We start from the raw sequence: 16,445 nt of genomic DNA on the forward strand, positions 1-16,445 counted from the left end.
CTAAAATTCCTCTACTGATTTACAAGTTTATTATTTAATCTTCTCAACATTAGTTACATCCCTAAATTAAAAACATACATACTTTCCTAGCTAGCACTGAATTAAAATACTGTGATTTCCAACCTTGGTAAAATCACCTTGCTGAATGGAACGAGCACTCTGGAGAAATACATTAACGCTATTTCCATAGTTGGACTGTAAGCAAGGTCATCTTAATTCTCAACTTTTTCTGGAACTGAGTGCTTGGTTTTCTTTGCTCTTAAGTATATTTGGAATTGTATACCTATATCTAACACACATGGTTCTAGTTACGTCTAAATTTTCAGCAAAGAAGAATCCTTTGTCTGAGAAAAGGTGATGCAATTATTACATATCACTGCATGATACAGGGTGTCTGGGGTTATTAAAAAAGAGTGAGGCACGGCCGATTTACAAGTGTCACCTCGGCACCCTGCTTTCAGAGCTCACTGCTGAGTCTTACGCTCACAGGAGGACCTCATGGGATCTTTTTACAAACGACTGTTTATTATTATCCTATTCCATCATACACCCCATGAGAGGAGGTTGTAACATCCATTAAGAAAATCATGAACTATTTTGACTTCTATGATAGATTATTGCTCTCTATCTATGATGCTTAAAATTATGTTTTAACATTGGTGTGGCGAAGGTTCATTAAGATATGAGGTTAAATGAAAGTAAAATGTTCTTGAAGCAAGGTAAATATTTGTGGATACAGAATGAATGGCTAAAATTAAGAAAAAGCAAGCACATTCAATTAATGCTACACTTCGTAACTGCTGTGTAGGCCAGGGTGTGATGAGGTTGCTGGAACACAGCACACCCAGCACCCTGCAGAGCAGATGCCGGTTAAGTCAGGGCCCCACCTGCAGACAACAGAACCCACTTTCCTGAGATGAAGAAAAGAGGCCTATTTACAGCAGGCCGTTGGGTGGCTCACAGATTTCTCAAAGTGCCCAGGAACCAAGCACGAACCTCCACAGCCAGCGAAAAGGCAGCAAGCAGAAACCGCCAGCTGTACCACAGCCTGCAGCCTGCTCTTGTCAGCAGTGACGCTGGTGCCTGGACAGCCCATGGCAAGAGCAGCAGCTCCCTCGCGTTGCCACCCGCCACTTCCCAAGTCAGCTTTCAAGGGCTGTGTAGGTGCCTCTGCTAGACAGAACCTGGGTGGCTGCCATCCCAGCTGGAAAGAGTCTAGGCCAGGCAGAATTCGGCTTCCTGGATTCCCTCAAGCAGAAGGCACGTTGGGTGGGCTGGAAGCAGGTGGACAGTGAGCTGATGGCTATGGGCACTGGAGAGACATTTCTGGGTCACGAGCATCCAAGGGTAAAATACAGATTTTTATACACTTGTGCCTGACCCCCAGCACGAGGAGTGGCTATTTCTCTGTGTTTGCAAATTCCACAACACCTAGTCTCACTTTTTAGTCAATCATTATACTCAAAAGTAAGCTAATACATGCGGAAGGAAAAAAAGCAACACTTTATACTATCAGAAAAATAAAATATACAAGGGCACTGGGTTGTTGTCCCCAGTGTTATTACATGGCTCTTGGGGACTGGGGGCCATCACAGCCACTCTCTAGACTGTGCGTTACCTGCTTCAAACAACACTCAGAGGTAGACACTATAACCATGCTCAGGGAACGAAAGCACAGTGAGCCCAAATGACCTGGCTAATAACATGAGAAAGCCAAGACGGGGCCCCAGACAGGCTGATCCGAGGTCCACGTTTATAACTTCTATAACTTATCACACGGGTTACACTACATCATAGCTCTGTGCTGTTAGGATTCAAATCTATAGCTCCATGGTTACCCCAGAGCAGAGTAAGATGTACTTCCCCAGCTCATATTCTTTTTGGCGTACTACAAAATATGATAATCCGACTTTATAGATGGAAATGACAGAGACCCACATATTTACCCACATTTCTGTATGCAAATTTACAACAATAATTTTGCATTAATGTGAGCTTTGCATTTAAAAGAGAATTTAACTTTGATGTACAACAGACAAATTACATTAAGACATTAAATCTGTAAGTCATTGTTAAGAAATAGTTCGCTTATTTTAAGAAAACTTTCCAGTCTTTGATATATGTTCTTACAAACATGAAAATAAAATTCTTTTCCTCAACTGTCCTTTTCCATTTCACACATATTGATCTTTCCATATGTTTTAAATAATCATGAAATTAATAGGAACTGTTTTTAATAAATCTAAAACATAGCTCCTTTCATGTCAAAATACTTTGGGGAAGACTGAGGTGAAAAAGCTGCTTAAACATTAGGAAAAACTAAGAACAACCAAGAATGGCTTCAGAAGAGACATGGAAAGATGAGAAAAACTCGGAAGGCTACTACTATAGGAAGGCACTGACTGACAGGTTGGGGGAGGGCATCCAAGAAGGAAGATTCTGAAGTGGGCTGAAGCCCAGACCAGAGCCCAGGTAAGACAAAACAGAAGAGAGGAACAACATCAAGGACCCTCTGACCAACACATCAGCTGTGAGACACACCCCGTGGAGCAGAGCAAGCCTGTGTGTGGATTCTAATAGTTGTCTTCTTTTTTTAAATCTGTGGCATTGAGCCAAAGTTCTCAATATTTTTTGAATCTTCATTACTAATAACGTGGGTCGTGATATTTACTGAACTCAACGGCAGAGCAGAATCAGTGGGCCAGCACCACGCATGCCCCAGCCCAGAGCCTAGGCCTGAGGAACAGCGTGGAAATGAGCCCCCTCTAGTCACCCTCATCTGCCCCCCAGGCAGAGTGAGCACAGGGAGAACCCTTCACAGGCAGGCCGCGCAGTGCTACATGTCACCCCGCATTTTCTACACAATTTATAGTTATTATGAAAGTGTTTATGATCCTAATTATTTTCTAAACTAGTAACAGGATCAATTTAAAAAAATTCATTGTCAAGGAAAAAATAGAGCCATTTCAAAGCATGTTTTCAATTATACTAACAAACCACAAATCCACACTATGTATGTACTGTGGGAAATGCGTGATACGGTCATTGTGTTAGTTATTAAATTATTAAGTTATTAGGGTAGCTACAACTGGTGAAAATATCCTAAAAACAGTTGTTTTGGAATGTAATACATTTTGAATTCTGACTGTTTGGTACATGTACTATTATTTTTTTAAACGAAGATGACTAATATTGGTTTACATAATGAACCTGATATAATATTAGATGAAATCATGATTTTATATTGTGTCATACAATATCAAGCAATTTGTGACACATCTATTTTACAGTCAGTTTTTTAAACTAATTACTAGCAGCACCATTATGCTTGGCAGACTTTTAACATACTAGAGCTTATTTATAATTCAATGCTTTATGAGTCACTACTGTCACAGTTTTGATACTCTAAGGTTTAGAAAGGCATTTTGTGAGAAGACCATGCCACACACAGCACAAGGTTCCAGCCCCGTGAGCACTACAGCAGTGGCAAACCACCCAGCCGAGTGCGGACAAGTGTGCCACCCAGAGGCCACCAGAGGAAAACCCACTTTGGAGTTCACGGGTACCACAAAACTGATAATATTATACGTTAAATAGCATTTGCTATTACTAGTCTTATTGAAAAGCACAGGAAATTCCTCCAGGTTCTCTCTGCATAAGTGAGTCCTCTTACTGCCAAGCTATGGAGAAGTGTGGCTCTTTGACAATTCTAACATGATGCAAACAGGCCCTGAGCCTGTACCAGTCACAGGTGCACAGCTTGCCAATTAAACAATTTAACTGTACTCTCTAAAGAAAATGCCTTCTTTTCTTTCTATAATTAACATAACATGTGTTTTCAGAAGTACATATAGGTTCTGGAACAACTACCATCATCTATTTAGACATGTGGACCAAAAGTTAAACTAATTACCAGAGACATTTCTTACTTGAATGAGAAAAGTTTCTTTCATTAGCAGATCTTTTGCATAATTTTCTTCTGGCAGAGGAATAAAGTTTGTTTAGAATAATGCTGTTTGGCAGAAAGTCAGGGCTTCTAAAATATATACCAACAATTATTAAGGTTAAAGAAAACAGTCAATTCTATTAAAACATATAAAAATTCAGACTCCAATGTCCTGAACAATAGGCTTATTATAAAATAGACATTTATGATAGCCCCATTTTGTCTCAGAAGTCTGGATGTTGAGATAATTATTAGCATTGGACATCTTTTAATATTTATTTTTACAAAGAACTATAAAAGTTCACTAACTAGAAACATAACATACATTAAAATGTACAAAAATATAAGAATAAAATTTGAAAACTTCTTTTTTGCCATTGTAAAGTGTGTTTTGGAAATAATCTGTAAAATCTTTCATTTGGGGCTCCCAAATGCTAATATACATTCTTATTTCATCATGCTTTGTTGATTCATTTTTTTTCACATAAACACACCTTAAAATAAAAGTGATTCTAAACTCATACCTATTTATTATTATTTAGAAAAATCTCTCAAACAATATGAAGTGTTACTTCAAATGTTTTATTAAATAAAAAAAATTCTACACTTGCTTATTTTCAAGTAAACATTCTTCTTGCAAAATTTTAGAAGAACCTTGCTTTAAGGTAGAGCACCGTCAATTACACCTTCCTGTCTCGGTTCTTTAACTGAAGGGAACTCATTGCCTGTGGAAACTAATTTTCTTCTTTAACCTTCCATGTGCCCTGTGAAGGACACTTCCACCTGCAGTGATGACTGTGAAACATCTCAGCAGAGAGGACAAACAACTCTACCTCATATCGCTATTTATTTAGGAAGTAAGACAGACTTTGCAAGACAGATGGCTTCTTGAAGCTGCTAATATCAGAGCAAACAGGACAAAGACAACTCACTAGCACAGTGTGGTCAGTACTCAGGTAAAAACTCAAGGATTAAAGCTCAGAGAATGTATCCGAATATACTGCAAAAATCTTTCTAGAGTACCTTAGGGTTGGGAAGGGTCAAGAACATTCTGAAGCAACACAGTGAGCTGGCTGTCAGGAGAGTGACTTTGCACGGGTTCCCCAGGGGCATCAGAACTATGTGTCTGCAAAAACCTTCGAGAATAAAGTACGTAGAAGCAGGGACAGCTACTTGGCCGCTAATAAATGACTCAAGCTTATGGTAACTATATAATTTGAGGGGTAAATACTGAGACTCCCCACACCTATAACTGGTTGAGAAGATCTAGTGATGAAATATTTTAGAAATTTTTGAATCTTTTCTATTTGTTTCCCATTTCTGAAGCTACCATCAAAGTTTTCACCATTCAAAAAATCTGTAATAGTGTAACCATTTCCTACTAATCTCCATCTCTGGGCCAAATCTCCTCTGTCCTACCTAGGACCATGTTTTCAAACCCATCTTCCAAGTGGAGCCCACACTCTTTGTGAGGTACAAATCCCTCGCATCACTTCCCTGCTTGATACTCTCATACCAAGTCAAGAGCCACGAGTCCCGGCCTGCACCCTTTCCCCTACAACTGGAGAGGTCTTGCCAAGGGAGGGGATCCAGGGGCTGGCCACCCCACACCCACTCAATCCAAAGTCTACAAGAAAGGGCTGTAGTTACTAGTTCCTTGGGCTTTTCTGTTTCAACTGAACCGAAACTTCAATTTCTTTGGGTGAAATTAAAATAACTCCTCATCAGGAAATGTCAGACTCGTAATTTATGGGTGACGTCTTTCACAAAAACATCTCAAATGCTACACCAACAGTTTCCAAGTGTCTTTAAATGACCAGTATTTGAGGATGACCACAGAGGCAGAGATTAGATCACACAGACCAAAGAATAAAATTCAACTTTAAGTGGCCACAACACAAAGCTGGCATGTGAAGAAGCAGGGATGTGAGAAAGCCTGCCTTAACAATTCTGAAAGGGTGCTAGGGTCGCTGTGCGTGTGAGTCAGAACTACTGAGAAAATCGACATTTCTGATGGATTTTCTATAAAAAGTGGCATGCAGATTCCAACTGATGGGCAATCATGACAAAGGAGCCACAGAATACCTGATCCTCGCTGGTTAATCCCAGGTGCATCACAAGGTAAAAATGCACCAGGAAATCCGAGTTTGGCAGCACGTCCTGGCGTCTGGTCATCATGGCACAGATGAGCCTGTAGGCTTGCAGTTTGCCTTCCTTATATTCATTTGGCAGCGTCGTTGCCTGCCAAGGAGATGATGTTTCCAGATTAAATCAAGTCCAGATGCGGAGCATTGCGACATTTCATTCACTGCTCGGTTTTCCAGAAGAGTTTGTTTATGGAGATGCAGAATGCAGTGGCTTTAGGAAGACCCTGCCTGTCCTCAAAACATGCCGTCTTGGGCAATTACATTTTCAAACTCAATTTCAGAAAGGAAGAGGAAATTGCAATAAAAGAATAAACACATATCCACTTGCCTTAAATAGCCATGATGCAAACATTCTGAGTGGCGGGATCAAGACCGGAGGGGATGGAGAAGACTGGTTGTCCAGGCTTATTGCTAGGTTATCCCGAATCTGATTCACAAAGGGGAACATTGTAGGGAAAGTAAATATTTCAATATTGTCTTCCAAGGCCAAATAGCAGCTTCTAATTAAATTTCTGCAGGTTGACTGAAAATCTATAATATTCATGAGGTTTTATTGTGAGATCTATTGTCCTTTGATTTATGAGCTGGCTTACTCTATGTGGTTTTAGGTTGAAATACTAAAAATAAGAGTATTATTTTTCCTTGAATGTTAATAATGCTGAAGAGGTCCTGAATTTCAAATGATAAGGATTGATTTATTAAGTTACATTACAAAAGCATGAATCATGTTCTGAAAAAAAAAATTACTAACATAGGGAAAATCTACATCAGAACCAAAATAAAAATGTATGTACTCTGGATTCTACTTTTATAAGAATGTTTATCCAAAGAAATAAGACCACATATTAACACTGGTTATTTCTGTGTGATCGTAATGTAAATTTTTTTTGTAATTTTCCACATTTTTTCAAATTTTATACAATAAAACCAGTACCATTTTTTATAAAGAGAGCTAAAACTACTTAATATTCTATGTTTAACCTATCTTATAGTGATATTCTACTTTTGCACTAAATGGAATAAACTTTGGGTATTTATAAAATATTCAAACTACAATTATTATAATTTATTCTTCAATAATCAAATATACACAGTCTAAACACTTACTTTGTGTTCCACAATATGTTCAGCAGTTAATTGGAACACAGTTTTACATTAAATGATAAAACAACCTCCTTGTATTAGCATAAGAGGTAACACAACAGGACATACCTTTGCTAGCTTATACCAGAGTTCATAGAGATAGCCAAAAACTTTGGCATGGATTTTGGGTGACTGGATGTTATTCACATCTCCAAGGACTCCCAAGATTCTTCGCCATAACACGGCTGCAGAGTCTGGGTGCCACCCAGTGAGATTCCCTCCGGCAATTATACTACAGTCATCCGCCAGGTATTCACTGCTATCTGTGGAGAAAACACGTGAGTTAAATCAGTCGATCAGGGATAAGAGCTGGCGCAAGGGCCCTGGGACAAGAGTGTGCTAGCAAGTTCAAAGCACAAGCATTCCTTTGTAACATATATCTGATTATGAAATATGAAGTTTTGCACACCAGAACAAATGGTTAATGAAGAATTGAAAGATTTCCCTGTGTGTCTAATTTTGTAATGCGGAAGTTACAGAATTTTGTTCTGTGGACGCCTATTGCTTTAGGATGGCTAAAGGTAGGAGATGGCTTGGTTGACTATGTCTTAAGCTTCCTAAAACAATCACGCACCTTTGGCTTATTTGAGAAACCAGGAAAGCAGGCGGAAATACACAGACACAACTTATAATCTAAAATGCTTCACTATGACACAGAAAATATACTTTCTGGTGTGAATGAGGGTACTTCAGAAAGTCTGTGGGAAATCGAATGATGAGAAGGCTCATTAGGTGCAAAAACTGTGAACCCCATGGGGTTCTTTGATTATGCACACTTCCTGCAAACTTTCTGAAGTGCCTCTGTGGGTGGCCTCAGTGGCAGCACACGTTTCAGGGGCACACTGGGTCTCGCCAGCCTTTGAACTTCTTCGCAGCGCTACTTCCTGTGCCCTTTTTCTCACAATTCTGTTTCTCTCTGCTTCTGCGGCCAACCGTACCCTTCTAACCTCCAGCAAACCAGGTTTTAGATCCTGCTGTCTAATCCTCAGCCTGGGGCCCCTGCACAACCCATTCTCTGTCCTCACGTGTCACAGCCCTCGGCGTCTCCTGTGCCCTGCTCTGCACTGCCCTTGTTCTCGAGAAGGCTACCAGTGACTTCCCTGGCGCTTCATGTAGGGTTCGATTTTTAGTTCTCACCAGAGTCTGACTGAAATAATCATGTCTCACCCTTGAAATGCTTCATTCATTCGTTTGACCCCCAGGTCTGACACTGACCTAGTCTTCCTCCTTTGCTAATTCTTTGTCTCACAGACCTGGAAACACTGCAGGCGCCCAGAGCTCTGAGCTTCTCTGTCTACACTCACTCCCTTCTCACTCCCACACAGACTTAACGCCACCCGGGAGCTCACGTCTCTATACATTTATGTCTGGATTCCTGTCCGCAATTCTAGCCTCATTTCTCCTATGACCTCCCCATGCTTGTTAGTCCACAGGCAGGCATGGTCTTGTGTGCATTCCGCCATGTACTTTAGAACCTTGGCTATGTATGAGGATATTTCAAAAAAATTTTCAAGGAATACACATTTGCACCAACATAATCTTATCTTTTAATTCAATTTTTTCCACTGATTTTTTGAAGTAACCTCATGAGTAATATAGGGAGTAAATGTATATATGAGTAAATATAAGGAGCGTTTTCCCAAAACTCAAATGGTAGGGAAAAGCCTCTTCTAACTCTCTCCTATTCAGAAAGTTTGTAAACTCTTATTCGATTCTTTGTTTTCAAGACAGCCACCTCTGCTCAGCTGTGGTTTGGTGGCTCCAGGCAAGAAACCCCCTAAGTCTTTAGGGCTGATTCTGAGGCCAGAGTGCTATTTAGGACATCCGCCATTCTATGAGTCTGCTGAGTATCTCACTTCCCATGTTGGATCACTCTCCCCTTTATTTATTCTATCGGTTGGTGTTAGCAGATACTAGACTTGTTTATGTGCTCCCTTTGACTCTTAGTCCTTTCATTATGATCAATTGTGAACTGAAATTGATCACTTGGAGTAGTGAGATGGCATTGGCACATGCCACCTTGATGGGATTGAATTGGAATCCCCTGGTATGTTTCCAACTCTACCAATTGGGGCAAGTCAGCCCGAGCATGTCCCAAATTATACATCTCTTCCCAATCAGCCCTAAAGGCACTCGGATCTGGCTGAAAAGCCCATGAGAGTATTTCAGGCATGGAAAGCCAAGACACTCTGGCAAAAAGATCTCTGTGAGTGAGATCCCAGTGGAAAGAACAGGTCTTCAAAGAGGGAGGTGCCTTTCTCTGAAGGGAGGAGAGAACCTCCACTTTGACTATGACCGTGTCTAAACAAGATAAGAGTCGGAGAACTCAAGGGGCTTCCATAGCCTTGGAAACTCATAACTGGTGCATAGGGAGATTACTGATGCCATAAACAGGAGTGTCAATTGGTAAAGTCAACAACAGGAGTCACTGTGCACGTACTCCTCATGTAGGATCTCGGTCCTTAACGTGCTGTACACTGAGGCTTAATGCTATAACGAGTACTCAAACAGTATATTTCACTTTGTGTTTCTATGGGGGTGCAAACGACTGAAATCTTTACTTAATGTACACTAAACTGATCTTCTGTAAAAAAAAAAAAAAAAAAAAAAAAAAAAAAGAAAGAAATTTTCAATTCCCAACTTGACTCTCACTGGGATTAAACATGACAATAGGTCTGATCTGATTTCATCATCATTTTAAAAAAATCATCTATTATTTTTCACTTTATGTTTCTGTGTGGGAGCAAACTGTTGAAATACTTACTTAAGGTATACTAAGCTGATCTTCTGTATATTAAGATAATCGAAAATGAATCTTGATGTGAATGGAAGGGGAGAGGGAGTGGGAAAGGGGAGGGTTGTTGGTGGGAGGGACGGTATGGGGGGGGAAGCCATTGTAACCCATGAGTCGTACTTTGGAAATTTATATTCATTAAATAAAAGATAAAAAAAAAAAAAAAAAAAAAAAAAGAAAAGTAAATGACACATCAATAAAAAAAAAAAAAAAAAGAAACCCCCTAAGTCACTTTCTCCATCTTCTGTGGTGAGAAGCAGCCGCCCATGGTCAATGGCGCCCTAACTAGTTTCTAACACAGATTATAAACAGTTACCTTGATTCTGGCTCCACCATTACACCCTACTACTTATTTCAAAATAATTTATTTTGGCCAGCACTGTGGTACAGTGGGTTAAGCTGCAACCTGCAGTGCTGGCATCCCATATGGGTGCTGGTTGGAGTCCCTGCTACACCACTTCTGATCCAGCTCCCTGCTATGTTCCTGGGAAAGCAGTGGAAGATGGCCCAAGTCCTTGGGCCCCTGCACCCACATGGGAGAACTGGGAGAAGATCCTGGCTCCTGGCTTTGGCCAGGCTGTTAACGGCATTTGGAGAGTGAACCAGTAGATGGAAGATTTATCTCTCTCCTGACTTTCAGATAAATAAATAAATCTTTAAAAAATAATTTATTTATTTGGGAGAGAGACAGAAAAAGATACAGAGAGACAGAGATACTAATTGTATCATATGTCTTCTATATTCTTAAGATTCATTTCTGCCTAATTCATCAATTAATGACAGTCAATACTAAAACTTTGTCATATGGTTATAGTTTTATCAGTGGTTCCTTTTAATTATGTTAAATTTTATTTCATATATATAGAGGTTCTGAAATTCATACAAAATCAGAATTATCATTATCCCTAATAATGATTTCTGCTTCAAAGTTTGCGACTGTTTTATAGTTAGCTAGACTAAATCAGTGGTCTTCTCTCCTTTCTTTATATTAAAAAAATATTTATTTATTTAGAAAGTGAGAGTGAGTAAGCTACCTCCCATCTGCTGGTTCACGGCCCAAATGCTGGAGCAGAGCCAGGCTGGATCTAGGAGCTAGGAACTCAATCTGGGTCTTCTACATGGGTGGTGGGGAACCAAATATTTGAACCATTGTCTGCTGCTTCCAAGGGTGTACATTAGCAGGAAGATGGAATCAGGAACAGAGCTGGGACTTGAACCCAGGCCCTCCCGTACAGAATAAGGGCATCACAAGCAGCAACTTAATCGCTATGCCAAACATCCTCAACCCTTCTTTTCCTTAAAACTGTGGTTGTTAACTTATGATTTCATGTCTAACCTCTTAGGCTTTTTGTTTAAGCCACCATTGTTCTGCCTCTGAGTTTTTGGAGGGACTTCAATGAGTTGTGTTCCACCTCTGTCACTAACTCCCATCTCTATGGCCTCAGACCATTTGCTAGCAATATCATATTTCTGAAGTTCTATTCTCACCTCATACAAATAAACAGAGTCATTTCTAGGCAAACGTCAGTCCCCATTGAGCGCCATCTCAAGTATAGGTGTCGCTAGAGTTGTTAAGTTCCAGTCAAAGAAACTGAAGCCCAAGCTTGAGATCTAAGGAACGACAGGCGCAACAGAGAGCAAGAAGGAAGGACGCTGAAAAGGAGCAAGGGCAGATCCCAGAATGGCTGCCGACGGCCGACTGCATTAGTAGTGAAGGATTCCAGGAGCCCGAAACAAAGGATTTCACAAGGATGGCACACGGCGTCATGGAGACGCTGTCCGTGGCAGTGCGGTTCCCTCTTTAGGGCCTTCCCACGGAAGTGTCATGTACTCAGTCAAGGAGACACTTCAGAACGTGCGGACATCCTCTGAGCTGGGATTCCTACACACCGTGCTTGAAAGACCAGAGATGCAAAGAGCAAAAGCCTAATTATGGGGACTTCTGGGTTCTCCAACTGACTTACAATAAAGCCTAGCAGAGAGCCTCCTCCTCCGAATGTTTAATCTGTAAAGTAAGTGAATTATCAAGCATCTGTTAGCCTGAGAAGGTATGCTGAAACTTTAACGTATGCTTATGATTCAGCGTAAGCCCTCAAGTGAACAAGCAGCATAAAATGGCATTTATTTTTCTTGGAAAGAATGCCGTGGTGTCCTTAATCCCTTGCAGGGGAACAAAGTGAAAGGATTAGACGATTTACAGCCTTGTCTCATCCTCTGTTCCCACCCCTAAAACACAACCACCCAAAACAGAGATTAGCCTCTAGCACTCTGTTCACACTGGCGTTTTGCTTGAGTGACAACCTCAACCTTCAACTTTAACCTCCTCACCTGTCCCTCTCTGAATACATTCTCAGCTAAAAATCCCAAATAGAAAAAAAAAAAAATGTTTCAATACTGCTTTACACTCAAAAAAATTCATGCCTCAATGATAAAATCCTAGGGTATAGCCCATCACATTATCAAAATATGCTAAGACCATTAGGAGTTTTTAAAATGACTATATTAGAGTTTGTTTCCTCCCAATCATTATGGAAAAAAAATTCCAATTAGTTGAAACATTGTTGTCCAAAATGACTCTGCTGGTGGCGTAAGTAACAGAACAGATGCTGACATTTCACATGGAGATGGTTTCTCGTGGAGGAGCTCTTAATTAAAAATGGGGATTTGAGAGATTTCAGAAAATTTCATGTCCACTCTAAAAAAATCAAACATTTAGTTTATTTCCTTCTTCTGTTAGTAAACTGGTATGCTAGCCTAGTATATTTTTGTTTCATTATTACTAAATGCTAAACATCATGGGCATTTAAGCTTATTTAAGAGAGACAAATAATATTATACCATCTTTCTCTAAATAGTTGATTTTAAAAGAGAAATCTACAGTTTAGGACTCTGCAAATACGAAAAGATTTTAGCCAAGAAATCAGTTTTGGAAATTGTCAAAACAGGCACTTAAGACCAAAGGACAATTTCATTTGGCCTCAAATTTCCATAGGTTTGCTAAGAGTGTTGCAGAAATATAGCCTGGGTCTATGAAAATATATTTCTCTTTTGATGTGAGAACTAAAAGCAAAAGACACAAACCCAAAGGCTCTAGTAGAAGCATGTGTCTCTAGGGCCCAAAAATCAGCCCTGGACTTCTCGATCAAAGTGAAGCAGCAGTGGCCAGTATTCTGCTGCCCACCATGCCGGTCCTATCTCCTCTCCTTCCTCATCTGCTTTCCAAGGACGTCTGCTGCTCGCTTGACGGCCTTTGGAAGGTGAGCTGCCAGGGCCCTGCTGGTCATCACTGTTATTTTTCTCTGTAACAGTTCAGAGCAACCCAGTGAAAATGCCAAAACTACGTGCAGGAAAGACTGGGGATGCTGGCAAACTGTCGCTGCATCACAGCTCAGTGGCAGACAACAGGGATGTACTTCACGGGTACAGCTACAGTTAAAGCCGACATGCTGACAGGAATTCTGTAACATTTGCATGTGCAGCAGTGAAAGTACATCGTGTGAGATTCTGAAACTGTCTTACATACGAGGGCACTTCAAAGACTTAATTGAAAATACATATTTTATATATATAATATATATAATACATATTATATATAAATAAATACACATATAAATATGTATTTTCAATTAAGTTATATATACATATATATGTATTATATATTATATATGTGTATATATACATATTATATATAATATATATATTATATGTGTGTGTGTGTGTATATATATAGGCTACTCGTTTAAAAAAGCCTTCCCAAGTTCTTAAAATTTCTTTTTTACATTTAAATATTTTATCCCTCTAGAACTGACTTGTGGGCATGGTGTGAGGTAGGGACTCTATTTCATCTTCTTCCACATGGCTCAATCCTTGTCCCTCAGGGATTTGTTGAAAAGCACATTCTTCCCATGCCAGACTGAAAAACCACCTCTACAATATACCATGACCTCATGCCTGCATGGATTTGCATTCCATTCTATTAGTCTATTTGTCTATCCCTGTGATTTTAACCTTAAACTTCAAAAAATTTAAGTAAATTTCATCACATTATTTGTTGACTACTAGGATAAAAATCTTGTATTCTGTCCTCTTTATAAGCTCTTAAGACAACAGTAGCTACTACTTATTCATCCTTTCATTTCTCATAGCATCAAACATGGCATTTCTCAATCATAAGATTATTTGAGGCTGGCACCGCAGCTCACTAGGCTAATCCTCTGCCTGTGGCACCGGCACACTGGGTTCTAGTCCCGGTCGGGGCGCCGGATTCTGTCCTGGTTGCTCCTCTTCCCGTTCAGCTCTCTGCTGTGGCCCGGGAAGGCAGTGGAGGATGGCCCAAGTGCTTGGGCCCTGCACCCGCATGGGAGACCAGGAGAAACACCTGGCTCCTGGCTTCGGATCAGCGTGGTGCCATTGAGGGGTGAACCAACGGAAAAGGAAGACCTTTCTCTCTGTCTCTCTCTCTCTCTCACTGTCCACTCCACTCTGCCTGTCAAAAAAAAAAAAAAAAAAAGATTATTTGAGAAATACAGGATCCTTAGCTATAGAGTCATAATTATCCCTCTCCTCCCAATCAGTGCCTCAACAGGACTAACTTTATGCATGGATGAACTAATTTCCTTATTTTCTGTAATATTAATGCTTTGGCATCTGTGCCCTCACTGATTATAAATCACAGAAGGGTTCCAGGGTTAGTTAATTCCTAGAGGTAGTTAACAACTCACTAGGGAGCACACCTTGCAGATGCAAACGAATCAATAAAAAGCACATACCTTCCAGCTACCTCCAGTATCTGGCTGCAACATCAAGTCACTGTGCCCCAGCCCTACTCCCCAGGCACAGGCGCCAGGCAGCGAGGGCCAGCCCCCAGGCCCGTGAGCCCAGGGAGGCCATCCACGCTGCTGACCTCTTCGTGTCTTGCTCTTTACCGCGGGACAGACAGTGAATGCTGCTGGCCATGTGTGCTCCCTCTGCCTCCTAACCAGCTCTGGGGCTTCCTCATGCGCCCTGTTTCCAGGCACTGAGGAATATAAACTTCCTCCTTCATCACTGCCATTTCTGTGTCTGCACGTCTTAACCTACCTGCGTAAAACAAACCCCTTATACATTCTGAAACAACACACAAAACATCTGGCTGTTCTTATAAGGGAAACACGGAATTATTTATTAAGCAAGAAATAAAATGTAAAATCAAACTGTTAGCGTACCAGTGATGGAGGAATTTAAGATTTAGAACAAGTTTATTAGTCTAAGCATTTGATAATTGAGATTATTCAATGAGAAAGATATATTCAGTTGTTTGGTCGGTCTCTTTGCATGGCCTGAAGATCAGGCAAACACGAGTTTTATTTGCTCATTTATGAAGAAATTGTTCTCTTAAGAACAGAAAGTTATGTTCAGAGCTGTGATAATCCTTAAACCTTATCATATTACAGTTTGTCCTTTTCACAAATGACAAGATGAACTATTGAACCGAGTGTACTGATTCTCTGTATTAGTATTTCAAAGAAGAGCTAAGTATTTGGAGGAGTTAATCACAACACAGAATGCATTACATAAAACTACCTCACACAAGCTTGTTAAATTAAAATGATGTATACTCTGAAATGGGATCAAAACTAATCTTTGCAAAGGACAAACAAAACAAGTAATTACCCACTTTTCTTTCTTTTCATTAAAAATAATTAAAACTATTTTTTATTTAAGTAAATTCAATTTCATTCAAGACTCAGTGCTGCCATTTATAGTATCACAATGATGATTTTTTGGGGAATATTTATATATTGGACCCAAAGAAGCTGTTTATTCCATAAATGTATTATTAATAATTATCAAGTAGCTCAAATGGCTTTAGCAATGTAATTTTAACAACACCACCGTGCAGAAGAGTAGACACTGCACTGAATATGGAGTCAAAGTGCCTTGAAAGCTGGTTCCAGCTCTGGTGGTCATCTTCCAGCTCGGCAACGCGATTCCTTGAGGTTTCAGCTTCCCCATCTCTATATCAGAAATGTAAGACTTAGCCTGCTTCTTGTACCTCATCAAAGAAGATGGCTCAAAGCTCTTTGCAAATTGTTCATTCCCATATAAATTTATAATAATATTAGGCAAAGTCATTGTCTATTCTAGGAAGAATTTTAGCCAATATCATTTTTTTATTATTATGAAGCTTCAACTTTAATAAGAACAGCCAAACTTACATAGACTTTGATTAAATTTTATAACATATTAAGAACTAAAGTCTGTTTGATAAGAAAAAAAAATTAATCCAAGGTAAAATTTTGGCCTTCTTTATAATTTAAAAATTATATTTAGTATTTTAATAATCCCTTGACTTCACATGTGTTTTTTAGTTTTCTGCGGTTGTTTTGGTACACGGCATCTGTTTTGCAGCAAGCAGGCTGCAGACTGATAAGGT

General features: G+C 39.9%; 1 protein-coding gene across 11 annotated transcripts in view; it reads right to left on the reverse strand.

The window, feature by feature from the left end:
- RALGAPA2 (Ral GTPase activating protein catalytic subunit alpha 2) overlaps positions 1-16,445 on the reverse strand; it is a 328,989-nt gene that overhangs the window by 170,863 nt on the left and 141,681 nt on the right. For 8 of the 11 annotated variants that reach the window (XR_007919407.2, XM_070052134.1, XM_070052133.1 and 5 more), the window contains 4 exons: positions 14,409-14,516; positions 7,306-7,499; positions 6,422-6,520; positions 6,032-6,187 (listed from right to left, as the gene is read on the reverse strand). Coding sequence is in view for 10 of the 11 variants with exons in the window: in XM_070052134.1 (XP_069908235.1) it covers positions 6,032-6,187; positions 6,422-6,520; positions 7,306-7,499; positions 14,409-14,516 (557 nt within the window). In the remaining variant the exon portion in view is untranslated. The remainder of the gene's footprint in view (positions 1-6,031; positions 6,188-6,421; positions 6,521-7,305; positions 7,500-14,408; positions 14,517-16,445) is intronic. The other 3 variants (XM_070052131.1, XM_070052136.1, XM_070052135.1) reach the window with 1 other exon arrangement.

The sequence above is a fragment of the Oryctolagus cuniculus genome, chromosome 11 (genome assembly GCF_964237555.1).
Source record: "Oryctolagus cuniculus chromosome 11, mOryCun1.1, whole genome shotgun sequence".
Taxonomy (NCBI): Eukaryota; Metazoa; Chordata; class Mammalia; order Lagomorpha; family Leporidae; genus Oryctolagus; species Oryctolagus cuniculus.